This window comes from Xiphophorus maculatus, chromosome 11 (genome assembly GCF_002775205.1).
Source record: "Xiphophorus maculatus strain JP 163 A chromosome 11, X_maculatus-5.0-male, whole genome shotgun sequence".
NCBI lineage: Eukaryota > Metazoa > Chordata > Actinopteri > Cyprinodontiformes > Poeciliidae > Xiphophorus > Xiphophorus maculatus.
In genome coordinates, this window is record NC_036453.1 from 17362439 (window position 1) to 17389886 (window position 27448).

General features: G+C 37.2%; 1 protein-coding gene across 3 annotated transcripts in view; it reads left to right on the forward strand.

Annotated features, from left to right (window-relative positions):
- The window catches only part of LOC102233667 (cell adhesion molecule 2), a 240267-nt gene that overhangs the window by 137622 nt on the left and 75197 nt on the right, over nucleotides 1–27448 (forward strand). For 2 of the 3 annotated variants that reach the window (XM_023342313.1, XM_023342315.1), the window contains exon 2: nucleotides 23295–23321. The exons of the other annotated variant lie outside the window; for it this stretch is intronic. In XM_023342313.1, coding sequence (XP_023198081.1) covers nucleotides 23295–23321 — 27 coding nt within the window. The remainder of the gene's footprint in view (nucleotides 1–23294; nucleotides 23322–27448) is intronic. 3 annotated transcript variants of the gene reach the window in all.

The window sequence follows — 27448 nt, forward strand, 5'->3', positions numbered from 1 at the left end:
CCTCTCCTCGTCACATGTACTCCACTGGGCTCTGCGCAAGCATCCTAAATACAATTACAGTCTGCAGCTGAATGGAGAGAAAGGGTCCTCGGGGATCGCGAGAAACAGGAAATGGTCAGGAGGGTTGGACAGAGGAGGGAACTGCAAATCCCTAATTCAATTGGCTGAACCTTGGCAACAAGTCCCTGGCGGCTCTTGCTGTGGAATCAGTGGAATCAAACAATGCGGCTTTAACCGCAAGAGAAGTTTTCATGCACCCTCACATGCACATGCCCCCAAACACAAATTCATTTAATTTTCCTTTGCATCAAACTCCTCTCCAGTTGTTGGCTATTGCTATCCATTCTTCTTTATTTTGCACTTTTTCTTTGCTGTTAAACCCCAATACATCATGATTTGGTCTAAGACCATTTCAAAGTCTCTGTGGTACAGCATGTTGTTCTAAACTTGATGTGATCAATACCTGCGCGATGTGTCAGCATTGTTGACTTGCAGCAAGAGGTTTATGGGTTACACTTGATTGCTGTGGAGCTGCACACTCAACACACACACAAACCATGCAGGCGGGACTGCGTGCAAGGAGAAAATCAATTGGTAACAACACTAAATCTTTTAATTCACACCGTGGGTGTCCATTGGCAACCCAGAGGAAAAAAGCCAGTCAGCAAGTATACATGCTCAAAAGCATTAATGACTAATGTCTTGGGGCAAAAAAACAGGAGTGTTGGGTTGTTGTGAGCCATAAATCATTTTAGGATTACAGTTTGAGCTTAAATCTAGAGAGAGCACTGTAACCTCAAAACATCACATTTTAATTAAAAAATCTGATGCCAAAATTATAAGTACCACCATTCATTAAGGTCATGTAAGGATAGTGGATCATCTAAGAAAAAGACTCTAAAGTCATCAGTGAACTCGGAAAACATTTTCAAATGTTTGAAAGCACATCTATGTCATAAATAAAATGACTTGCTTTGTTATGAAGCTAACAACAAGGCATTGTTATACATATACATAAATTAACCATAATAACAGGGATACAGATTGACAGGAAAATTGACATGAAATTCATACCATACCCATTACTACAAAGAAGTCAAAAACAAGTCCTTCAATTTCCACATATGTAGTGAGGAATAGCATAAGAAATTAAAGATTTGGCATGCTTTCTGAAATGTATTTCATTAGTTGAAAAATACCTTAGTTTTTAACAAGAATTTGGGGACATCTTGTATGAAAACTAGCCAAATACATTGCTTATAATTGATACTGAACATAATTGTCTTCAAATATTGATAACTCTTTGAAGATGAGGGAGAACTAACTCAGAAAGAAACATTGATGTATTAAATACTTATTTTCCCAACTGAATACAGAAAGAGAGAAGTTCACCATAATGACAAGTTACATAAACCCTTACATACAAATACACAGTGTTTCTTCTGTTTTGCCGGACTAGACCAAAATGATGCAATGGGGAATCCACTGCATAGAAGCTGTCCAGGGATGTGTCCTCAAACCAACACCAGGTGTGTAAAAAAAAAGAATAAAACACCCTGAAATGTTTTTATTGCATCATATTGTGTTTTGCTTTCTCAGAGCTCTTCTTTTTCACTCCTTCCTCATCTCTGCACCATCTATTTTCCCAACCTTCCATTTTAAGATGTGCTTGCCTGTGTTGCTCTAATGCTTGCGTGAATAGCAGTATTAGGCTCTATAACCTTACTGATAATTGGAACAAAGTGGGGGATCGATGCTGAGGCAACACACACCCCCACCCCCACGCCTACACACGCACACACACACACACTCCCATACACGACAGCATAAACAGACGCATTTCCACACAAGCACCCGGTGGTGCATTCGAATAAACAGTGGACTGGAACCCTCAAATCAATACAACTCAGAAGCAGGATTTTCCTTAGCAGTTACAATACATGCTGAAGACAAACTGGAACTGGGCATGTTGTGCCACAGATATAAAATGGACTGTTTGTAACAACCCACACTGTTGTTTGATCATTATTTTTCTTTATTTACATTTGTTTTTCTTAGGGTTTTGTGTCAACCGCACTTCTCAGAGACATTCAAAATTCTCCTCAAATATATCTTGGCCTAAGTACAAGTTAAATGTATAAGCAGAAAACAAACTACGACATTTTTGTTGTACATGCAGTGTCGATAATTGTGTAAAATCACCACATTAAATGAGATATGCAAATACCATTTTTACTTTCTGTGCATGGTGTTACACATTTAACCCTCCTGTTATGTTCGTTTCTGAGGTATAATGTTTGTGGGTCAATTTGACCCGGGGGGTGTTTAATCATGCAATAGTGTCAGAAACCAAAAAATTCCTCCAAAACATTTTTGTATCTTATTATTAACTCCAATACTAACCATTTCAGTCAATATTTGTGCAATGATGTTTTATTATTTCTCAGAAATTAAGGATCAATGACGACAATCTACTCATTTGGACATAAAAAATGGAATTTAAATTTTTTATGTCCACTGAAAAAAACCTAGACACAAAAAAACTATAATTTCCTTGAAATTGATCTTTGGTAAATTTTTTTATATTACACTTTTTTTTTTTTCAATGGGTGATCTTTATAATTGAACTTGAGACACACATACTGTTCAGGGTCAAATTGACCCGCTGATTAAAATCAAGATAAATGAGCCATGCAGAGATTATTTATGTTTTCCTCCACATCTGCTGAGTGTCACTCAGTGTGGGTGGAGTTTGTCCACAGGTATAGAAAAGATTCCCGTCAAAAGTTGTGTGAACACCTGCTTTCTCGCAGTTTCCTAGTGAAGTAAAGAGAATAGTGAGAACGTGGGCTTGTGTGTGTCTGCGTGGTGATATATGGTTCATAGCTGCAAGGAAACATATAGAATTGGACATTTTTTTAATCTTTTGTTGCACTTCAACTTTGCTACTAACCAGTAACAATTACAAGTTCTGTCTTGTGGCTGACAGGATTATCTTGTACGTCTTGTTACATTTAGTACTCTGGATGTTTCAGTCTGTTTCCTAAACCATATTAAATGCAATCCCAAGGTTTATGAGAATGTTTTCATACAAACCACTAACGTTACAAAATGTTTTTATTTTGCATTATGGTATTAAATGAAATCCTCACCTGAGTCACCCTGCTGTTACTCAGACAAAAATAGTTTCTTGAGCCTCTTTCTCTTGATGTCTGTCTGTATTTGTGTGTGTGTGTTTAGCATGCATGGATGCACATGCATGGTTGTATTGCCCCTAAAGGTTTCTCCTGTTTTATGCTGTTTTTCCTTTGGGAGGAAAGAGCAACCAACTGAGACTAACAGGCAGGTCTAAGTGGAAGTGTGCTGATGGATCTAAGTGGAGGTGTGCTGATGTAAGAGGTTACTACTACCCATTAAAACAGGAAAAGATATTTGATCATGGCCTCTGGGTGTCCTTCGTTGAGGACAATAGTATAGTAAATGTCAATACAGAGTCTTAGTGTTTTTCCTTCAAAGGAAATAGGTTAGGTGTTCGGTACTGGTGACTTTTTTTTTTTTTTTTTTACAAGGGAAGTAACTTCGGCTTGATTTTATTCTTTTGTCTGCATGTATTTTTATTTTAGGACACAAAGACTGTGTTCCCTTTTCTCTTAAACGTAGCCAAGTCTTGTAGCTCAAGTATCAAAAGGAGGTCAGGAGCAGAGGCGCCATATAGGGGGGAAAGTTATGACAATTCCAAGGCCCCTGACTGACAGGGGGCCCTCTGCAATTCTTTTTTTATTTATTTATTTCATGGAAATACAAAAAAAAAAATGGGGCCCTGTCAATTACAAAATTAATCATATTTTGTTTTCTAAAATAGTTTTTAGCAGTAAAAATCAAGTGTTGCCCCTCCCAAACCAAAATGCACACATCCATATTTACACTTAACGCTCTGTGTTATGCTATAGCTAGCAATAATGATAAGTTGTTACTCCACCATTAGCACATTTAATAGTGAGTGAATGAGGTTGATTGATAGCACTAGGACCCTCCTCCTGGTTCTGATTGGTTGTTTTGGCCAGAATTACTTTAACCAGTAATAGTATTTCAAGGAGGAGGGGGAGGAGATTGATGTTTTCACAGATTATCTGTCTCATAACAAACTGCCAGCTTTAACAAATATGGAGAAAACATATTTTTTATTAAAGTTATGTACTGCAGATTGAATAAAATGCAACTACATAGCATTTTTTGAGAAGTCTGGATTGCTTCATCTATAATTTGCACGTTGCCTGTGACTGTTGCTCATGGGGAGAGACATTTCAGTAATCTAAAACTAATAGAAAAAATTTAAGCAACCTATTTGCATACTGTATGCAGACTGTTTCATGTAAAATTAACGAGCAGTAAATATTGTGCTAGTTATCAATTTCATCTTTTGTCATGAGGCCCAAGATTCCTGGCCGCGCCCCTGGTCAGGAGTAATGACTTCTGGAATGAAGGAGCACATTAATTGTGTTACACTCAAATAACATTTTTGAAGAAATGTTCTAAAAAATAGAAAGAAACTAAAACTAAATAAAGAAGCTTTGCAAGATGTGGCTAAAAAAATAGTCTGTGTCCATGAATCAAGAGGAATAGAAAAATATATGTCTTGGTGACATTCATTTCATTTTGCAATGAAAGACAGAGATTGCCTTGAAGGCACTTTTGGGAAGGGATGACTTACTCCAACACTCTATAGTGAAAGAAGCTGCTCTATTAAATTGAAGACAAATATAGCTTGAATAACAGTTAGGAAGTTGGTGTATTTGAGTCAGGCACTGAAGAAGTGCAATAAGATAATCATGTTTCAAACAGAGCTCTGTTATGTCCAATAAATGTCAGCTTGACAAGCTATAATCTCATTTTTTAGCAAATGGTGAACAGCGAGTTGTTGGAAGTGTGGGGAAAGTTTTCAGAGATTGGATAACAAAGCTTTGTAGTTTCATGTAGAGGCCAAACAGAGGTGCAGTGACCACTATAAATACAGTAAAAAAAATTGTTTTTGAAACTCATGTAATGATCCAGAAATTATAAAAGGCAGAGTACAGCAGTGTAGTAATAATGTCAAAACAGTATTGTCAGGTCTACCTTTCAAAGGAAGGCATTCTGCTAGGATGTATTAATTAAAATACTGGTAATCTTGCTAGTGTATTGTAGTGTCTTATTTACTCGACCAATTGTCTGACTGGGAGACTGTTACTTTTGGCAAAATATAGACTAGCGTGAGATTCTTAAACATGTAAATTCCATTATGTGATGAACAATGTAATTCGAAAGCACAGCTGATTTATGCAGGTCAGCCTTTAACTAAGCAAATCTCCTAAATGTAAGCAGTGACATAACTAAAGCACAACTATTTCCAGGAAGATTTTATCAGTTGTTTACCTCAATAACATTTCAAGAACTCTTAGTTATATCAAAAAACAACACAACCCAAATTTAGTGGAGAGCAGTTAATGAGTGAATTAAACAACTTGTGGAGAGAATATTGAAAGGTCAGCTGCTTTGCACAGAGATGTTCTAGTCAATCACCTGCTGCTGTTGTCAGTTGACTAAATGCCAAGCTTTGACTACAACATTTTTCAGGGGTCTTTTGAAATCTATGGGTGTTCCCTTTGCATGAGTGATCTGCGGCAGGGGGTCAGATACTGCAATATGTTTTTGCCAGACTTGTTAGTGATCTTTATCAAGTAGATACAGGTTGACGACAAGTCTCCCTTCTCATTAGTTGTACGTTTGAACTTGCTGTTGGTATAGCTCTCTGGTTTTATCACCTTGGTTGAGGACAAGAAGTTCCTTTGGGATCTATATCTGCTCAATTTCAAGAGAATAACTCAGCCTTGCCTGTCTAATGGTTGCAGATCACTCAATCCCACTTGTTTATGATCATTTTCATGCCTATGCTAGTCTTTCTGACCTCTAAGATCTATACCAGGTCTAAGCATAAATAAATATTATTTACAAGGATAGTTTAAATGCGTGGCATCTGAAACATCATAACCTACAAATTATTGCATCTAAGCAGTCTTTTGCACAAACTGATCGTTATATAATGTTTGCAGGTCAATGTATTGTGCAGCTTAAATTTCTTTTATAATACTAACAGGGTTTGCTTTACTGTTCTATTTTCATGTTCCATTTCCAGATAAGCCTCTGAGCAATTACAATTTTGCATTTAACTACACATTTTTTTAAGTACAGTTTATAGGTCTATTTATATATTTAGAGTCTCAGTTATTATAACCTATCTTACTATAGTTATACAGCTCCAGGTTGTACTTCTTGGTGTATCCATTGTACACAGACAGTTTATTTTATCCATTACTGGTACGAGTTGTGGATGGCAAAAAGAAGAAAACGTCCTTCAATTTAAGCAGACCAGACTGATGTGTTAATCTTTGCCCTTGATGACAACTAAATACTCAGCAATGCCTGCTTCGATTTTTGACCACTTGGAAAAAAGGCTTAGGATTTGTACAGTTGAGGTTTTCATATCCTCTCACCTTGACAGCTGTCCCTTTTAAGAATCAGTCAAGGAGCTCAATCTGTCTTGCAGCCACTTTGGATTGCAGCAGTGAGACTTCTTTCTGTAAAAGGGAGTACAAAGAGAGAATGTTTCTCTGTCTAGATGGCCAATCTCCACTTGGTGCCAGTAAAACTGAATATGTGTCATGATTCAGAAATTTTCTTTAAAACCAGAATATGGTTGAAATCTAATTGCTAATTACTTTCTATGCATCTTTTTCAAGATGAAACATAAATTCCAGATTCATATTTGATAAAGTTGTATAGGCTTAGAATTTGAGAAGTGTTTTTCATGTCATATGGAAACCCAACTTTCTTTCTTTATTACTTCACTGTACCCTACTTGTTGCTGATTTTAGGGTTGTGTTTGTAATATCATCTGATAAGTGCAACTTTTTCTAATTTTCCTGCAATGCACCTATGGAGTTTTGAAAATTCATTTTAAACATCCAGTAGGTTGACATAAATAATTTTGATGAGCTCTGATTTGCCACAGTTGACAGGTTTGATTGTACCAACTGAACACTCGCTTGAGCGGATAAAGAAAAACATATTCATTGAGTCTCAGTGGAGTGCTCCTCCTCAGCTTCATATATGCAGTGGCCTTTTTCCTGAGTTACCAACTGACAATCACCGGCTACCGCCCATCTACGAGAGCATGGGTGTGTGTCAGGTAACTGACATTTCAATGGTCTCCTCACTCACTGTGTGGTGTTGAGATGTCAACACCTTTGTCTGGCCCTGACAGAAAATCGGCTCTGATGGATATGACATTGCGGGTCCTTGGCAGTACTGCTTGCATTAAAAGGTCTGTGGGAGTCCACAGCCACAGGATAAGGAGTGCCTTTGCCTCCCTGCTTCACACACATTCATAAGCAAATGCGCACGCCTTCACACACCCACACAAGTGAAGTGACCATAAAGGCACAATGCCAAATAACACATAATCCTTCAATGATCCATCAAGTGGTTGAGCAGCCATTGTGTTCCGACCATTAGCCGGGCGAGGAGAGCATCTTTGAGATTGTAATGTTGCTATGCTCATTTTGAACACGGCCAAGACGAAATGCCAACTGCTAATCAGCTGTGTGTGTTGCAGGAGAAGTGAGCAGGAAAGAGGACACCATTAACACTTTTCAAAAATTTATGCAGGCATTTTGTCTCATTATATGTGTGGATCATAACAAGCTCCAGTCAATTACTGGGTTTTTGTTAGGAATCTCATGGAATGCGCTCATTGTGTTGTCTGTATGTATGTATTATCCATCAGGATCGAGGAGAAAAGATGCAAAAACCACATAAATGGATAACAGGCTGGCATAGACCTACTTCAAATATCAAGATTCACAAGGATTTTGAAATGTGCCAGTTTTATAACTGTTCCAGTTATTCATTTGTACAGTTCATAAGACTTTTAGAGAACATTTAAGAAAAAGACCTGAAGGGAGCACAGAGTGTTTAAAGCACAGACTTATAAAGCCCCCAACCCCACCTGTGCAGATTACCAGTTATCTGAAAGCTTATGGCAAAGACAAATTTGTCAAGGACAGTCATGGTATGGAAAGTAAAGTCACACCACCAACCAAGCTTAAGGCAGCACAGCTTTAAAACTACAATTGGCAAACTTCAACCAGCATGATTGCTAAGCAGCTAACTTCACCAATTACTAGCTATTATTAGCTTTTAGGCTATTAGTACTATTCTAAAAAAATTCAACATGCAAAAGGGGATTGCATTCCACATGATAAGCACAATTAACTGAAAACTGCAACAAAATTATTGGGCTCTTTTTCTATGATTGTTACTTTAACCACGTAAATAGATTTTATATTTAAAAAAATATTTAAATGAATAACTTACAAGTGCTGTGACTAAGACTTCATATATCCTCATGCTTCTGGTGACTGAACTAGGACGTAATTAAGAAATCTTTCAAATATTTTCTGCTAAAAGAAACACATTGAGAACAGCCCCCTATATACAGTACGCATCAAAATAGCATAAATGTTAAATAGAACATTACCTGTGATAAGTGTATCATTGAGCAGCAGTATTAATTGTTATCTTGCGGTTTTAAATAAAAATGAATAAATAATGCTCTACATTTTGTTTACAGTTTTGTGTGAAGACTGATGCCATCAAAGCCAAGCATTTTCAGGTAAAGGTTATCATACAGTAAGAGCCTCATAACGGGTAATAAAAATGAAAAGTGTCTAGCTCTACAGAAAAAAAAACTATTGTTAGTTTTTAACTGATAAAATTAAAATGCTTTTAAGTTTCAGTAGTGATGCATTTGGTAAACATTACTTAAGTTTCCATGTAAATAAAGACAAACTAAAAGTGTTGATAAAGTGTAAAGAACCAAGTCTTCACTCAAAACTGCACAATGGTTCACTCTGACGTTTGGATGCCTGTGCAATGCACTTGATGTGGGGGGCGGACGTTTACCAGATGGCACTTGCTCCCAGGATAGTAATGTTAAATTATCTGTGTCCAATTTACACCTTTGCAAAAGCTGAGAAAGACAGGAAGGGAGAAGGGAGGGAAGAAAGGGTGAAAGCTAAGCTCAACAGGAAGCCTGGTGGGAAGTATAACAGTTAAAGAGAGTGACCTTTTTGGAAAATAAGCAGTTTTTTTTTGTTTTGTTTTTTTTTTAGTTGTGCTATGATTGGTCCTTTCTCTTGTCTTGCCAGAAAATAAATCACCATTCTCTCCTCACCACACTCATGCTTACAGAGGCGTACAGCAATAATAGGAACTTGTTGAGGTCAATTTTAATTTTAATTTGGGGCACAAAAAAGCAAACAGCTCACTGTTTCTATGTATTTGCTTCACTTGATGGTAACAATTGAATAGGAATTACTTTCATGCCAGTTTGTTCGGAATGACCCAGATGAGCTCAAATTTGTCTTTGGTAATTGAATACAGAGTTTTATTCCTTTTGTTTGACAGAAGAAATATTAAGAACTAATATTAAGAATTATTCATGTCTTACATAATTTTTGCCTGACTGATTCATATAAAGAAAGCTACTCACAGATTAGTCCCCAAATAAATAGTAGTGAATTTTGTTAGTGAAACAAAAACCAAGGTTATATTATTTCATATTTTAAAGATGAATGAAAGGTTAAAGAACAGATATTAAATAAAAATATTGTAAAAAGCTGAACAGGTGCACGGTGACTTTAGAATGAAAAAGAACAAGTTTGCTTGTAGGCTTAAGCTGGATTTTCAGCTCCAGCAGTCAAGAACTAGTTTTGATTAAATAGGCCATGAGCATTAACCTTCAGATGTATAATTCTTTCCTGTCATATATTTGCGTTATCAGCATACTTGCACATCATCTTCATTGAAATTGTTTAACAAAATTGCTCTCCTAAACCCTATGTGCACTAACACAGGGGTCAGGAACCTTACAACCCAGCCATAAATTTTAATCAAGTGAGAGGAGTTTTACTTTGGAATAATAGAAGTAAAATTATAGTGTAGTAAAATCACAATTAAAACATATTTTTTCAAAAAAGTCACTTAAGTAAATGCTTCTGCTCAGCTAAACTACATTTCTTTACAACCACAAAAGAAACATCATGACTTGTTTTAGTAGAGTATTATTCTCATATGTCAGTGGATTGATTGGGCCTAAATACAGATGCCAAATTTAGGATTTTCTTAGCAAAGAAATAATTAAACCAAATTTACAGAAATATGGAGAACACTGGGAAAGGGAGAAAAACTAAACACAAACTTGCTGCAGGAAGGTATCAGGGCATAACAGGAGAATTCAGTAGCCAGTGAGTGAGTGGAGATTTTAAAACAAAAGAGTTGATTACTGATGAGGAGCAGGGGGCTCATGCAGGTGAGCGAGGGGGCCGGGCAAGCAGGCCGAGGGAGGCAGAGAGACAAATGTCACACATGAGTAAGGAGGAGTTACAAATAAGCAAAACATAATTCTAATGGAACTAAGAACAACTAAGCACAAGGAAGAAAAAAAACCCCAAAGAATTACTAAGAATAGATTCAACTAAAAAAAAACAAGGTTGATCTTGTTTGTTCATTTATCTAGAACACATGAGAACAAATTAACAAAACTACAAAAACCAAAGACAACCCAAGATCTTGACAAATAAAGGACATTTGTTAAAATTTTTAAACTAAGGAACAGCAATTTTAATTTTATTTTTTGGACTAATATATTTTCAAAGAAAATGAGAAAAAAACACACACAAGGTTTGCAACATACTGACAAAAAATGCTGTTCTTCAGTGGGGACAGGGAAACTGATTTGAGTTTATCGACAATAGATGGAACTAAATACAAGAGAACCTGCTACAGCCTCCAAAAGGGCTGACTTTAATTGAGAATCTATGGAGATGCTCTTAATCTAATTTGGCTGAGCTTGAGCTATTATGCAAAGAAGAGTGGCCAAAAGTTTTAGTCTCTGGATAGATGACAGGTCGAGACATTCCCCAAAATACATTTTGTTATAGTCAAAGTGAAGGAAGCTTTTGCAATGTACTGAATCACAGGAGCTGAATAAAAATGCATGCAACACTTTTTTAGATTTATGTTTGTGAACATTTCAGAAAGCCACATATCGCTTTTTTCCAGTTAAAACAATTATTCACTCAAATATCAATAAAATACTCTGCCTGCGGTGGCACTTGGGGGGGAAAAAAATCAAATGGTATAAATGTTCTTCCAAAGAACTAAACATACAAGTTGTGTGTCCTTTGCAAAATGGAGCATTCCCATCCAGGTTTGCTGTGTGCATTTCTACATCAAAGGCAGCATTTACTTCGAGGCAAAGTCCTGTTGTAAATCTGCATGTAACTTTGCCCACAAGCTCTGCTGCACATCCCTGCCTATCTTTCTTGGCAGTACTTTTGTGTATATGTGGTGGTGGCATTTTTAATAAATATGAATCCACAACCCCCACACTCAAACACCTACTTGAGTTTTTCTTAAGAAACACGGCATGAATAATGGAAGCTGCTCGAGTGTAATGAAGGCTGTTATGCATACAGTACACAAGTTACACAAACCCTCAAGGTTAACAATTTTCTCCTACTTCTTCCCTGATATCTCTTTACTTTCCTCCCCCACTCTGTAGCTTGTTCTTATCCTCTCCACTGGCCTACTCACAGAGTAATCAGAACAGGTTTTAGCTGTTGCTAAGGGGATACTTAAAATAATTAGAGTAGAGAACTCTTGATGATCAATGATGCAAGAAATATATGATGTTGGACTTGAATTCCTAAAGAATAATAATAATTGTAAATGCTTTCAAATTCGTCATTCAGAAAGAAACCGAATGATGATTAACAGGCTTTTTAAGATAAAACAAAATAGTGTGGCATAGGTGTCTTATTTGCTATCAATCTTTTGTAGAACCATTTTGCTACAAATTGTAGCCGCACATATTTGGAGAATTTCTAAACCATTTCTGCACATGATTTTGCTCTTTCTTTTTTGCAAAAGATCTCAAAGCCCAGTCAAACTGGATGAGAACTGATTGAACAGCAACTGTCAAGTTTTGCCAAAGATTTTGGATCGAATTTGGGCTGTAATGACAGTCAAAATCTAAATAAACAAATATGTGTTGCTTTGAACAGCTGTGTTGTATTTTAACACTGAGTATCTTGTTAGAAGGTGAATTCCTACTCTTGTCTCAAGTCTTTTACTGCCTGTGCCAGGTTGCCGTTAAGGGTTGCTCTGCATTTTGTGCCATCCATATTTTCGTCCAATCTGATAAGCTGCTGAACAAAGTCTCCACTGAGCATAGTGCTGCCAACACCATGTTTCACTATGAAAGAGATGTCAGCGGGGTTATATATAGTTTTAGTTTTTCACCACATATTTCACTTCATATGCTGAGCACACTTCAGTTTTTGTTTCAAGCCACAGCACCTTCTTCCGTAGGTGAGCTGCAAGCCCAGCGTATTAACACAATATCTTCTAACCCCCTGCAAATTTAGGGAGCACCGGTGTTGATACTGAGATTGAATTAAATACAGGTGGACTTTATTTTCTGTTTGACCTACAAATACATTTGATTGCAATACATTTTATTTTGGAGTTATCAGAAAGTGGGGCTGAATACAAATACACCACAGACTTTCAAGTATTTATGATTAAATTTGACATGTTAGCTTTCTCCCACTTGTGGTTGCAAAGTGAAATTTCCTAGGGTTATTAATACACCCAGTGTCAGTTTGGGGAATAACCCAACTATACCAGATATTTTCAATTAGTAGTCTTATCTCTTTATGTGCTTGAAAGCTGCAGCGACATAATGTTCCAAACAGAAAGGGTTATAAAGGTGATGGTTTGAAAGTAACAGCCTAGCCGTGACTGAAGCAGCAACAATCACAGGGAGCTTGCACTGTTTGATGCCAAATGGTCCCTTGAGGGGGAGGCTCAGCGGTCAGCTCCCCACAGAGACACAGTGAACACTTTGCCAATTTACCATCATTCTACCCTTTGTAAGGCAGCCCAGCACAAACACGGCTTTGTTCGCTGACCTTTGAATAATTCAGCTCAAGCAAAATGCTATGACACATTTTTGATCAAAGTCTCACTATCAAGGGGAGGAGGCATTTTCTAGATGCTATGTGTTCCTCTTTACCAAGGATAAAAGCCTCCCTTCCTCAACATGCTCTGTAACAGGAAGAAGAAACCCGCAAAACGGAAAATCCCCTGGAAATATTGGACAATCCGTATGTTTGAATTTGAGAAAGCACTTGATGCGGAGGGAAGCATTACACCCACACACCTCTGCATCTTATGGGGATTTGACCTCTGAAGAGTAAAAAAAAAAAATAGTAATGTTTGGAATTTTTTCCTGGAAATCTCCTGTCGCCTCTAACTGAAAAAATTGTAGAGAGATTACAGGTTGGTGGCAGGGCGTGTGTATCCTCTTGAAGATTTGTCTGGGGAAAGGCATTTGTTACCCCCCAGGCATCGATCACACTATAACTTCTACTTCCTAAGTATTCATTTGAAGAAGCGAAGGAAACAAAAAGGCTTGTGCTGAGTTATAGGCTATACCTGGACTGTCCATCATCCAACACCAGTACCTGTTTGACAGCATGTGTTTTGTTTATGTGTGTCTGCTTCACAGTATGCGTATATATTCTAGTGTGTCCATCACCCAATAGCAATATTTATTTGAGTTCTCTTGTTGGGAAGATTCATGTTTTAGACACACTTCTGGTGTTATGTTGAAATTGAAATGTGCTCCTTGTGGCCAGGGGGGATTTCTTTAAAGTTTAAAATAGAAGACGTTTATGGACTGTCTTTCTGGGTCTGCATGCACCTAACTTTATTTGTTTTTGCAGTCCAAGTGCATTTTTTTCTAGATGACCTTCTCTGTGATCTGTTTTTCATTCTTTTTCCCTGTATTACCTCCCCTTCTGTATTATGATGCATAAAAATACATCTTCCTACGCTCATTCAATGATGACACCTTGGCAAAATACAAAAAAACCTTACCTAACTTTTGTGACTGCTTCAAATCTCCATGGCACTGATGTAGCAATGTTTTAGGAGACTTTCTCCTGGGGTTTTGGTATATTTTATCTCAAAAATATTAAACCTTTGCAATCAGATTATGGAGTCAGAGCATCATAATGCATTTTTTACAGTCACACCACAGATGTACTCAGTTGTACCTTGGTCACTGTGCAGGACATTTGAATCCAGGGAACTCACTGTCATATTTGAGACAACAATCTGAGATGATATGAGGTTTGTGAAATGGTGGATTATACAGGCAGATGGAGCCATTTAGAGATGGGGGAGTAGTGGTCGTAAAGTGGTCAACAAGATCAGCAGTTATTCACTGACATGATGTGACATTTAAATGATGGTTTTGGAATCTAATGCTTACTGAGATCAGATAAAGTTTTTCCAGTGTTTTATTATCTGACCTTATTAAGCCCATACCCTGTACAGCTTTAGCGTATTGGGTAATAAAGTTAAAATGAAGGCACAATTCATTAACATACAGGGTAGATTTTTTTTCTGCATCCAGCAACACACTGAAGCCTGGTTTTATCTCATTCACAACACGTTTGCCCAGGGATACTTGCTTCTTGAACTGCAGACAAACAAACTGTCTTTTTTTCTGCACTGATGAATTACCAGTATTTAAATTAAGTACTTTTAGGGGGCATGTAGTGCAAAACAAAACAGGACAACCTTTTATAAATATGACAGAATGTCATAATGGACCAAAAAGCACAAATGATTTTTACTCTGACAAGATAGCTACAACTTTGTACTGTACATAATTTTACAGACTATAAGTGTGTGGATCACTCTGTGTACTCCTCCCAAAGGCCACAAACATGCATGTTTGCAATCTCTAAATAGCCTCTTGGTGTAAGCGTGTGTGTGCATGTGTCCTATGTTGCCTTGTGGTGAACAGTCGACATGTCCTGCATGTAGCCTGCCTCTTGCCAGTTCACTGGTGGAGATGAGGACTCACCTGGCTACTGTGTGTTTGGAGAAAGGTCAAATCTGACATGCAAGAGTACAAACCGGTCAATTACCACGGCACTTGATGAGCAGTTTTGCTCTGACATGTCATTAAAACAATTTTCTTTGTGAAAGAGATGCTGTGATGGAGAAGATGCTGGGCACAAATGATGTACAAAACAAAGCCGTTTGTGGTGCGCCACATGTCTGGGGCCTCATGCATAAAAGATTGTGCAGTTTTCACACTAAAACTTGGCGCATGGAAAAATTCAGAAAAGTGCGGCGCACAAAAAAATCTGGATGTATGAAGCCATGCGCACGCACGTGGCTGCGCACCTGTCCTTTATAAATCCTAATTTGCGGTAAATGGAGCGCAGCTGCTGGTCCGCCCTGTCGCCACCCATAAATACATATTTAAATTAGTATAAATACCTGGAAGTCTAAGCAATAAGAATAAAATAGATGGTGAGCAACACTATAATGCCCACATAAACATTAATTTGTTGATAAAAGTTTCTACTATTGACTTTATAGCTTGGTATAGCATGTTGCATTGGCATATGCCTATAAAAATGCTTAGTAAACTCTTGAAAATCCAAATTCAATTACATGTATTTTCAAAACTTTGAATGAAAAAAAAATCTCTCAGGACATTAAACATATCAAGCATTCTATTTTTACCAACAGTGCCCTGACTATTTAAAAATATATATTTAACCACTCCAACCAGGTGACAAGATAAGTTGAGGTTTCTCCGCTTTGCACACAGCGCAGTGGCAGCTGATTTTGATTCAGTATGGATGTACCACATTAGGTACTTTAGGTATTCATTTGTGAATAAAACCAACTCTGTGTTGGGCTGCACTTGTACTATGCACAGGCTGTAGGCTATATGTGTGTGCTCTGTGCATGTAAATGAGCAAGAATGGGTGCAGTTTTACAAAATTGTGTACTCTTGTTTTTTTGTGTAGCTGTGCATGTAGTGACCTTTCTTAAGGAACAGCTGCGAAGTCAAGTGACAGAAGAGCTGGAAAAGGAAATGTCTTGACATTAAAATTTCCAGGTCACTGTCATGGAACCATCCTCCCTAATATACTAAGTCCAGATTTTGTCGATGGTAAAACATCTTTTTTTTTTGTAAGGGACATTACCATTTTCCTCCCAGTTTTAGGATCAAAGACCAACAGAGGACCTCATATGAACTGATGTATCATATTTTCTTCTCTAGTTAGTGATTTAGAACTGCCCAAGCTTTAATCACTATCCTTTTAGTCACAGTAAGCTTAAACGGACAAATGACCAACGGATATGCAATTAGTGGAGGACTAAGTACACAGAGTGCTCTTTGAGTTTTATTACAAATAGAATTCATTTGGTTGAAATTGTCCCTAATGAGTCATTTCTCAAAAAATTCTGTTTTTGTTTAAACGTTTAAATATACAGTGTAAAAGAAATCTTTATGTAACATACATAAACAATACACATAATAGCAATTTTCAATGTTACCTAGTTTTCATAGATATAAAGCCAGATGTTCTGAAAAAGGTTACTTGTCTGTATATGTAAACATCTGGTTTCAGCTGTATTTAGTGACAGTAATCATAGCTATAATCATAGCACCAGTACTATCTTGTTGTCAGAGACGTCTCCATTGTGTAGGTATACTGTTTCAGAACATCAAATAAATTTGAACACAAGACAAACATAGTGAGTAAATAAAAAAAATGTTTTTTATAGGATGAGATTATTATTTTAAAGGTAAATAACTGCCCAAACAAAGCCGGATATATGTAAACTAAATTATTACTCTATATGTAACATTTTTATTACCTATGATTAACTTTTTTTTTCTTTTTGGCTGTTTAATCTTGCTCAGACCTAATTCCTGCCACACCCACAGAATCAAATACAACTTTAATCCAACCTGTCTGACAACATTAATCAGGTGAAAAGATCTCAAAATGGAACACATCATGAGCTGATTAAACAGGTTCAAAGACATGAAAATTGATGAGAGCCGTCAGTTTGGAAAAGGTTACAAAACCTTTTTCGTCACCAGAGAACCAATGTGAGACCCATTATCTGCAAATAGAGAGAACGTGGAACATTGGTAAGCCTTCCCACGATGGGCCAGTCCACCAAAATTAGATCAAGAACATATGAACCACTCACAGAAGAACTGGAAACATGGTTCTGTGTTTATGATTTAATTATGGGAAAGAGATTTGGCAAATATGCCATCCATCATCCCTGAGGACGTATTCTGTGGACTAATGAGACAGAAGGGGGCATTTACCCACCAGATCAACAACACACATTGCTGTATGCCTAGAGGTGAACCCCATCCCATTCCCTCAGCTAAATTCATGCAGAGGATATCAACCTGTTATATATGCAAACCGTAGAATCCTTGGAATATGGAGTCAGTCTGGAACATTGAGACTCTTTAGATTGCAGCGGACTCCTGTACATTATTTAAATAATGGAGTGTTTAAATTATTCACAATAAATCGATACAGTACTTGCTCATCTATTTGGTACAGTTAAAGAGCAATATTGTCTAAATTGTCTAAATCTGCTCACATGTTTTAGACCAGTGGTTCCCAAAGATTTCATTGGCCCCCCTATGGGTTACAATGCTCCCCCCCAACCCATCACCCCCCCAAAAAAAAATCAACTGGGCACACACATCGTTCAACAAGACATAAACCTATACACATATTTTGTTTTCAAACTGAAATTTGAAGTTTAATTCACACTTCAGGTTGCAACAAAACACACTACAAACCATCTTTACAGTGAAGCACTTTTGTATAACTGTTATTTTATTTTATTTTATTTTTTTCATTCATCCATACCGCTTCCCCTGCAATGGCACTGCGCCCCCCCTAGGGGTGCGCCCCACACTTTGGGAACCACTGTTTTAGACTAAAGGAATAATAACATTTGTTTGGCTTTCTAGTCTGAGAAAAAGAGTGTGAAACTCTCCCTGTGGATACCATTACCTTGTGGTTGTGTGCTTGTGTCCACATGTTTGGATCTAGCTCAGTATCTGTCTGTAGCAGATGATTCTGCTACAGACAGGTTATTTATGTGTAATCATGTTAAGGAGGTGGAATCAAATATGCTAGATTAAACGACAAAACAAACAGATGTGTGCCTTCCTGTAATGTGAGTAAACAAGGGTGTGTCAGACTGATCCAATAAAGCGGGCAATATGGTGGCAATAAGCCGAGTTAAGTAAGTTTGATTCCATCTATTAACACTGTTTACCACCTCCTTTATTATCCAGAGATTAATTGCAGCCCTTAGCAAAAGCTTGGCTAAACAAAATAAGAATAAATTTGCTGCTAAATCAAATCCAAATTTAATATATTACTTTTTTTGCTTAAATGAATCCGAGGAGTATATTGTTGTTTTTCACGGTCATGGTTGTCTGCAAATCAAAAGAGTCACAAATGCATAGATCTCGCTATTAATATGCCATGGGATATAACTTTTAAACGTCTATGTGTGAATCGATGTCCAGCTAAGTCAAGGTGACAGGAAGTATGCTGAGGTTTTAGAGCAATCTGCTCACCAGTAGCATATTGGTCTAATTCCAAGGGCCCAAAGAACTTCAGACATACGGAAAAAACAGCTGCTGCTGTACTAAAGATAAGCTAAACTCTCCATCATGTCATGTGACAGCCCAGAGAGGCACGCTGCACACATCGATCTCCATAGGCTTTTCTCTGCCTGTCAGACTCTAAATATATCTGCCTCTGCAAGAGAAAGTAGCCTGAGGGCATTGAAAACGCAGAAGCGGAGAGTGAGATTTAGATAAGGAAACAGTTAATAAGGAGGTAGAGTGAATATGAAAAGGGAGGAGAGACAAACTCCTGAGTGAGCACAAGTTGAAGAGAGAGGGGGCAAGAACAGAACGGGTTGAAGAAGGACGAAAACAGGAAGGATGTTGCAATAGAACACACGTTCTCCCAGGAGACTTCTACCTTAAGGGAGTGCTGTGATCACGACTGTGTTTGTGTGTCGGGGTGTGTGTGTGCGTGCATGGGGGCCACAGTAGGTGGCTTCTGTATGAACTACCACACAGTTTATTTATGACGGCTCCCTGCTGATGGTTAGAGATACGGAAAAACCTGCTTGCAACTCGGTGCTTCTCTGTTTCAGCACCGTCTTTTCATCCTCTCAGGTAAAATGCAGCTGTTTACACATAGCTTGGATCAATAGCTCTGAGACAGATTCAGGCAATTCTTCCAGAAGTGGTTAAGCACATCATTGTCATTGCAAATATTTATCAAGCCAAAACATATAAAATAGTTTAAAAAGGGTTCAGTTATTATTCATTGCAAGGAGAGGCTCCACAATTTGTATTAAGGAAGCAACAGAACACAAGTTTCTTTATATGAAACAATGATAAAAGTTAAATAATTGGAAATTCAAAATTAAAAACCAGCTGAAATCAGATACCAGTAAAATCTGAATATTTGATAGAGCTAGTTTTGAAGCATATTACATCGGTATGAAATCTTATATACACTTGGATGTTACCAACCAATAAAAATAGACAATATCTTAACATGTGGCCCTCATTTCATTTCACTTCAGTTCAGTTCTTTGTTGTAATTGTCAAAAATATATAACATTTCATTCAAAGCACTCATACACTGCAAAGATGTAATATTTTAAATCAGTTTTTCTTATTTAGTTGAAAATAACGTGATAGTTCAGACTGTTCTATCCTTAATAGACATTATAACTTATTTTGTATGAGGCTAAAGCAGCTGGAAATATGTAGAATATACCTGGCTAAACAGAAAACGGTGGACCAAGTACGATTTCAGTATTTTCAGTAGCGTTAGCAACACTGAAGGGTTTACTTGTACTATAATGGCCAGCAATGGTAGCTCGTGAAGTCCAAACAGATGTACATTTCCTGTGTTTAGTTCGGATCGAAGCCAGTCTGAATTCATACCAGAAGCAATTTGCAACATAATTTGTTCGTAAGCTGCCCGAGACTACCTCTAAAAGTGGGTCTTAGACTGGCTTGCACCAGGGTTCACTTGAGTCTATTGACACCTGCACAAAAGCTCCAAACCAACTGGGGAAACAAACTCTGGTCCACTTACAGTGGACCAAATGTGTCAGGTGTCGATACACCCTTACACAACCATTTGAGAGCTTTTCTCAAGGAATACCTCACTTTTGGCATTTTGATATTATGAGATATCGTTGCACAATATACACACATACACCTGAAATTCTAAAACTTCTCAGTAAAGATGTACATATCTCAATATCTGTTGGCTGTGGTAGAGAGGCACTTCTGATCCTATTTGTGCTCTCCTTTGTATCTCCGGAGAACTGGACATTGTGTAATCAATCAGATACTCTGCTTACTGCAATTTAAAATGGGGGAAGAAGAGAGCTGAATAAAAAGGGTTTCATGCAATTTCATCTTGACTTACAGAACTGTTGTGTTGGTTGCCTAGAAACTGTAATACTCCAAGATAGCCCACATGTGCAAAGACTCTAGAGGATAAGTCAGATATGATGGCCAGTATATATATATTTTTTTAACTTTTCATTGCTGTTTGTCTTCTGACTCCCTCCTTATAGTGGTTTATATATTCAGCTGTTGTTATGAGAAAACAGTGGTAAAAAAAAATCTAAAAGTTTGTTCCATCTTTGTCTCAGTGGTTTAGAGATCATAGAGGCACTGTTGTGCCATGGAGCTCACACCTTGACAACTAGGATGAAAAGCAGCCATAGGCTGAGGTCAGACAGGCTGTGGGAATGTTTCACAAAGCCATCAGTCTCGTGTAGAAAGCGTTACTGTCAGAAATGTGACATCCACTGCCCTTTTTCTCTGTTGGGCTCTCTCCTTCTGAACCAGTGACATAACAGCAAGCTGTGAAAATATCAGTGGAAATCTCTGAAGTATATTTGTTTTCTGTATGCGAAAGAAAACCAATACACCTTTTTTTTCCAGATAAATCCGATTGTCTTTGCTGTGATTCTCAATCTTCTGCCCCCCCATTATGTATCACCAGAGATGCCATAGACCAACATTCATGCAAATTACATTTAATATTCACTACAAATTGCAAGAAAAAAAAAGTCTTCATCTCATTCTCAATCTCATTCAAGAAGTGAAACAGTGCTAACAAAATATAATCATCCCCATCTGGCACTAGAAATTGGCTATCAGGACTTAATCGTACTCACATATAAACAAAGACATATCTACATATGAGAGAGTCAAAGTGGTCAGCCTCTATTTCTAGCTGCCAACAGCTTGAAGCTCTTGTGTTTAGTACTAGTTTTTACTTACTTTCCTCACAACAAACTTGATATATTATATTAAATTAGTTGTTTACCAGGAGAACTGATTATAAATTAGTAATCAAAAGAAAGGAAGAAAGCAAGAAGTAATCTACATAAACTGAAACATGGCACCTGCCATGAGATTCTTCTTGTTCTTTCAGCTTTTTCTGTTCTTCAGCTGCTGTCTTTTAGAGCTGTACATGTTTTCAGGCTCACTGGAGGATTTCCAATAGATCCATCAATTTGGCAAAGCAGAGCGTGTGAAGCATAAGAGTCATTCTCCAGGGATGTACTTGCAAATGTAGAGGCATACATATGCACACCAGTGGACAATCTATGACTTTTGTTTGGTTTACCCTCTGGTTTAACTGGCAGGGTCTCTCAGAAGTGATTCTTTGGTGCTGCAATTCCTTTTGCTTTTTTTTTTTGTTTGTTTTTTGTTTTTTTTTTAACATGGCCTTGTTGGCTCATATAATTTTTTCCACTAAGCTGCTTATAAAATACTCCCACATTGTGGCATATTCTCTGTCTCTGTTCTTCATACTGATTACAGTGTTTTCTTTCACAATATAATACCGGGGTGTTTCAGTTTACGTATAAACTATGGTGTGTATTTGTGTCCAGCCCCATTTACTCGGATAACCCTTATAAAATCTTATGTCACCAATTTAATTCAGAAGCTGTGTGGTCACTTACTGAAATATGATCACAGCTATCTGCAATTCAGTCTTATTTAACACTGTTTGGTGAAGACCTCAGAGATTTCTTTGGACAACACCAGAAAATGAGCAGCATCATGATGGTCAAGAATCACACAAGATGGAGTTAAGTTAGTAAAGAACAGTGTGAATGGTAAATGGCTTCCATTTGTACTTTGCAGCACAATCTGTCGTTCATCCATTCATACACACATTCACACTCTAATGGGGATAACCTACAATGTAGACACGGCTGCTCTGGGGCATGGTGACATATGGAGGGCTGCCGTGCAATTTGTGCCGCTGGGCCCTCTCACCACCAGCAGCAGGCAAGCAACTCACGGAGGAGTGGGGGATCGTACTGACAACCCACCTGTTGCAAAATAAACTCCTACTTCATGAACCTCTGCCACCACATTCAACGTCCTGACCTTATTCCTGCAACAAATTAGTGGCAAGACTTGAAAAATTTTGTCTACAAATGCAAGCATGTGTATATGCTGTATATACTTGAGACATTTCATAAGAAAGAATGGGTAAAATGTCTCTCTCTTTGTGTGGAATGGCGGTAGAGAAATGTATGCACATCTTAAGACTTCCAGCTGTGATTGGAGTGAATGTTGGTATATTGTGTATCGTCTCATGGGGTTGCACACAAATACACTTGTTTAATGTTTTATTTCAAAGAAAACATTACAACTATTTTTATTTTCCTTAAGAGTCCAATTATGTTGTACTTTCTGTTGTTCTTTGCATACAATCTCCCCAAAAAATACATTGAAAAAGAGGTATATTTCCACAGACCCATATTTTATCTGTAGCCTGTGGTTTGAACAAGAAAAGAAGCACAGCCCTTACTAATAAGCATGAAGGGATCTATTTGCATGTATCCTTACAGACTTTGAAACTTATCTGAAGGCAACATGGTTCCTTTCCCAATCCACATGATGCGACACCACTAATTAAAAGGTGTCACACTATAAAGTTTCAATTTGCAGATGAGCTAATTCAGGATGTTCTCTTTAAGGGTTGAGTAATCCAATGATTTTCACACTTTTAACTAGTGTTCAAGATCAACATAGAGTTGCTTCTAAATATGTGTCACAGATACCCACACTCTGCTCTCCCTACACTTATCTAATCTGTTGCTCTGTCTTCTGTCTTTTTCTTTTCCTTTTTTCTGACTACTGCCTCTCTTGCTGTTCATCCAACCCCTCGTCTCCTACTTGGGGAATGCAGTGATGGCTTCAAAAGGCAAAGTTCGAGGTGAGTCGTGACTGCTGCTCAAATCCTCTGCTGTTGATTTTTTTTCTTAGGAAAAATAAACTTATATCTTCTAAAGCGACTCTTGGCAGAGTTTCGGGGTTTTAATTGTCATTTTGGGACTCACAAAATGATCATTAGTTTTAAGATTAAATTTGTTTTGCCTGGCAGAGTTCCTGAGAGTAAATTGTTTTTTAATTTTTTCAACTGAATCTATGTTGAATCAGAATCTGTTTAATTAAAACACTGGTAATAATTTATCAGAACTCCAACTCCAAGTTTCCCATTAAGCCATTGTTGATTTTCAGATATTTTTAGTTTCTACACAAATAAAAAGTCCCCGTTTTGTTGACGGCAACATCTTACATGCATTGAGAAGGTGGGCATTGTAAAGCAGTGATCTTCAAACCAGCAAAGACTATCAAATGAAACATGTAGCTATAGTTTGGCGTTTATAACGTCACAAGATTTTGTTTTTCACTGAATATTTAAGGAAACAGCACGATTAGCCCAGCAGATAGTGCTAAGAAAGTTAACCTATATGCAGATGATTGTTGTTTTTTTTATAGTACCAGCCTGTGCACCTTTCTTTTGTTGTAGCTCTGAGTCTCCTTAAACATGAGACTTTACATCTGAAGCAGATGCCAAAATACTCTTCCTGAACTGTGTTTACATTTTTATTTTTTATAAATTCATGGTTTTTCTGCTACCCAGTTTTGCCGTTTATGTTTAAAGGGATTTATTTATCCAGTTGGTGCTGCCTTTCAGGTTGGAATTACATTTCAATTCAAAGTTTTCCTCTTAAAAATTTAGAAGTTGTGGTAAAATTTGGATTATTCGTTATTCCCATATGTAGGCGCGTCCTTCCATTCCAATTTCTCTTTATCCTACTTCCCCCGTGTCCTCATCAGTAGCAATCGTAGTTAAAACATGAACATCATTTTCCTCTCACCACGTCACTACACAGTCTTCTCATTTTCCTGCTGTGTCTGAATGTTTAATTCATTCAAGCTCTCTCTCAAGCCATCAACATCCAGCTGAATGTGTTGTGCTGTAATATCTCATTCACTGCCGAGTCCCTTAACTCTTTAAAGGCAACCAGTACCAGATGAGATGACTCCACAGAGATTCTTCTAATCTTTTAATAGAATATCAGAGATTTAAAACAAAGCCCAAATCTGTTGTATCTCTTTCTAGTATACAATGATTAAGTGCTTAATAATAGTTAGAACCAGATAACCTTCTGGTTCTAACTATCCTATGTTAGATTTCTTATTATCTTAGGCAGGGAAAGGGAAAAACTGGCCTGTTTAACAGCTCCAGTAAAGTTGGCAAGGTAAACTGAGGCAAGAGGGGTGGAACAGGCAGAGGAAGAATGATCGTAAATGCACACAGGGGCTGATGAATCGTGTTTGAAAACAATGGAGATCATCAGAGGACTAGGCAGAGCACCTGGTATGATATGCAAGGAGAGTGACTACCAAAATAAAACTGGGTAGGGTGCAATATACAAACTGCAAAGCAGCTTTATTAATTTCATACACCATTACAAAAGACAGCAAGGCAGCAACATCCTTGCTTATCACAAATAAACCCATATTCAACAGGTTGCTTTAAAATAAATGCTGTGCAGTCCAGTATTTATAATCCTGCTGGGGACTGCTTGTACTCCGTTTTACATATTTTAACATATTTGGATCAACTGCCTTGATATATGTTCCAGCCTTCTAATTCTGTGCATATTTAATTCAATTATTGTGAAGCAGGAAATGTCTAAACCATGCATTACTGTTGATACTACGGAGCAAGTTTGAGCAAAATGTATTCACATTAATGAGCCAATGAGTTCTGATCCTGCAATGATGGAGGAATTGAATTCAATTAGTTTAGAGGGAAGTACTTTGAGTGAACTGGATTACTCTAAACTAAACATGCATTCTTCTTCTGTGAATACATTGAACGAAATTGTTTGCGATGCTTTTCCACTATTAGGATGACTTCATAGTTAGATAAACTCAAAAAACTGAATACATTGAAATAACCTTGACTATATTATTCTACACGGAGTAACAAGTCTTGTGATTGTGAAACATTCACAAATTTTTAAAAAATAAAACAAATTCACATTCTAAATTTTTACCAGAACTTGATTCTTCTGAAGTCAAAATCATATACCATTTCCTCTTATCAGATGGGTGATTATTATATCCCCACTAATTACTATTTGTCAGGTTATGGATCTATTAGATACGAAATGTGCATGGTGAGAGCACATAGTCCCAACAAAGAGCCAGAAGAAAGTAAAAACGTATCTGACTGATATCTGTTTTGATAGTAAATTTTTAATTTGTTCACCAATTATTCGCTCCATGATAGACATCAACCAAGAAACTGTAAATAAAATACACCTTACCTACAAAATTAACTGAACTGATGTTCAGTGTGGAGAGATGCATTTACCAGGATAAATGTTCTTCTATCCTAGAATTTTTCAACATTTTTCTTATGTTATGTTCTAGATATTTACTAGTTGCAACCTTTGAGCTGTGGTTGAATAGACACCAGTCACTCACTGTGCACCTTTGTGAGAAATAGAAAATTGCAGCAATCATGAAATCACTGTCTCCTACCTCTGCTTTTTGTCTGGCTAAGGTTAAGCCACACATGCAGTTTAGCTCATTTAGCAGAACAAGACTTTTTATAAAACAACCTGTAATGTGAAGAGGTGGCTTTATTTGAGTTTTGGAATCTATATTATATGTGAAACAGCTTGTAATGGGTTTTTCAGTCCTGCGTTTTATTTCTATCTGGAGCTAGATTAGACGTTTGCTGTGCTAGATTCACTAAAACACTGCTGATAAAGTGCTGGAAGGTTTCTGGGAAGAAAGTAGCCTGATGCGCCTTTTATGAGGTATTCTGTGAAAGAGCAAGACGTTTGATACATTGTATCTGTTCTTGCATACAGCAAATATCTCAGTCTTCATATCATAGATACAACGTAAAGAAAAAGAGATTCATCCATCAAGAGAGTGTCCATCTTTGTGTCATCGAAATAAAAACAGACCGAAATAGATGGATTAGCTGAAGACTGTATCAGAAATGTTCTTGGAAGATTATGCATTTTGACTTCTGCTTAGACCAAGATTATTATATTCTTTTTACCTGCCGTGATAGCTTCTGCAGCATTTTCTTTTCCCTTTTCATCCTCTCCCTCTTTTCAAATTTTAGCTTGATAACTATGAGCATTAACATCTGTAACTCGCTCGTTGTTCTTTGCTGGATTTATGTCCCCTTATACAGTTTGTACCCAGGACTAGTGTGACAGAAGTTATTGGCAACGATGGCCTCAAAAGTGTATGAGACATTTGAATACAATTTTTAAGAAAAAAAAAAGAGATTCTTCTGGTAGCATTAGTAATCTTTTTTTTTAAATTAAGCAAATTGTGCATAGTTATATTTCATTTAGAAAAATAAGCTATTTCTCATTTAGAGAAATATTCTTATTTTTGGCATAAGAATAAAATACAGTCACAGTGAAAAGAAAGTACACATTTAAACTCTAGAGATTTTGTAGTTTGTCCGTATCTGGGTTTTGAGATTGAGTTTTTTTGTTTTTTTTTACATTTCCATTTCCATATTTTCTGTCATTCAGAGTGCACCTTGTTGTTGTTGCCTTTATTTATTTATCTTTAGAGTACAAAACAACTTATTTTGTCTCTTCCTTTTGTGCCTTTATTGTCTTGGAATACTCTGCGCTGTTTTGTTTTTCTGCAAGTTTTTGTTGTTTCTACCTTTTGTGATAACTTGCATATTTTGTTTCATACTTTTTTGGCAGTGTTTCCTCTTACATTGAAATCTGATCCATATTGCTAAGTGTCTTCAGGCGGACAACTCTGTGTTCTAAACTACACTAGATCCATTCAGCTCAAGTCAGTTAGTTAACCTACTTTCTCAGATAACTTATAAATGCCAGATGAAAATTTGGCATTTATTTGGAAGGATGTTCTGTACTGATGTGTCTTACAGCCGATCTGAAGACACTGTGTTGTCTTAATGTCATAAAAACATATGTTCAAGGTTAACCATTATGTTCCTTATTTTATGAAACATCCTTCTTTGCCCTAATCAGC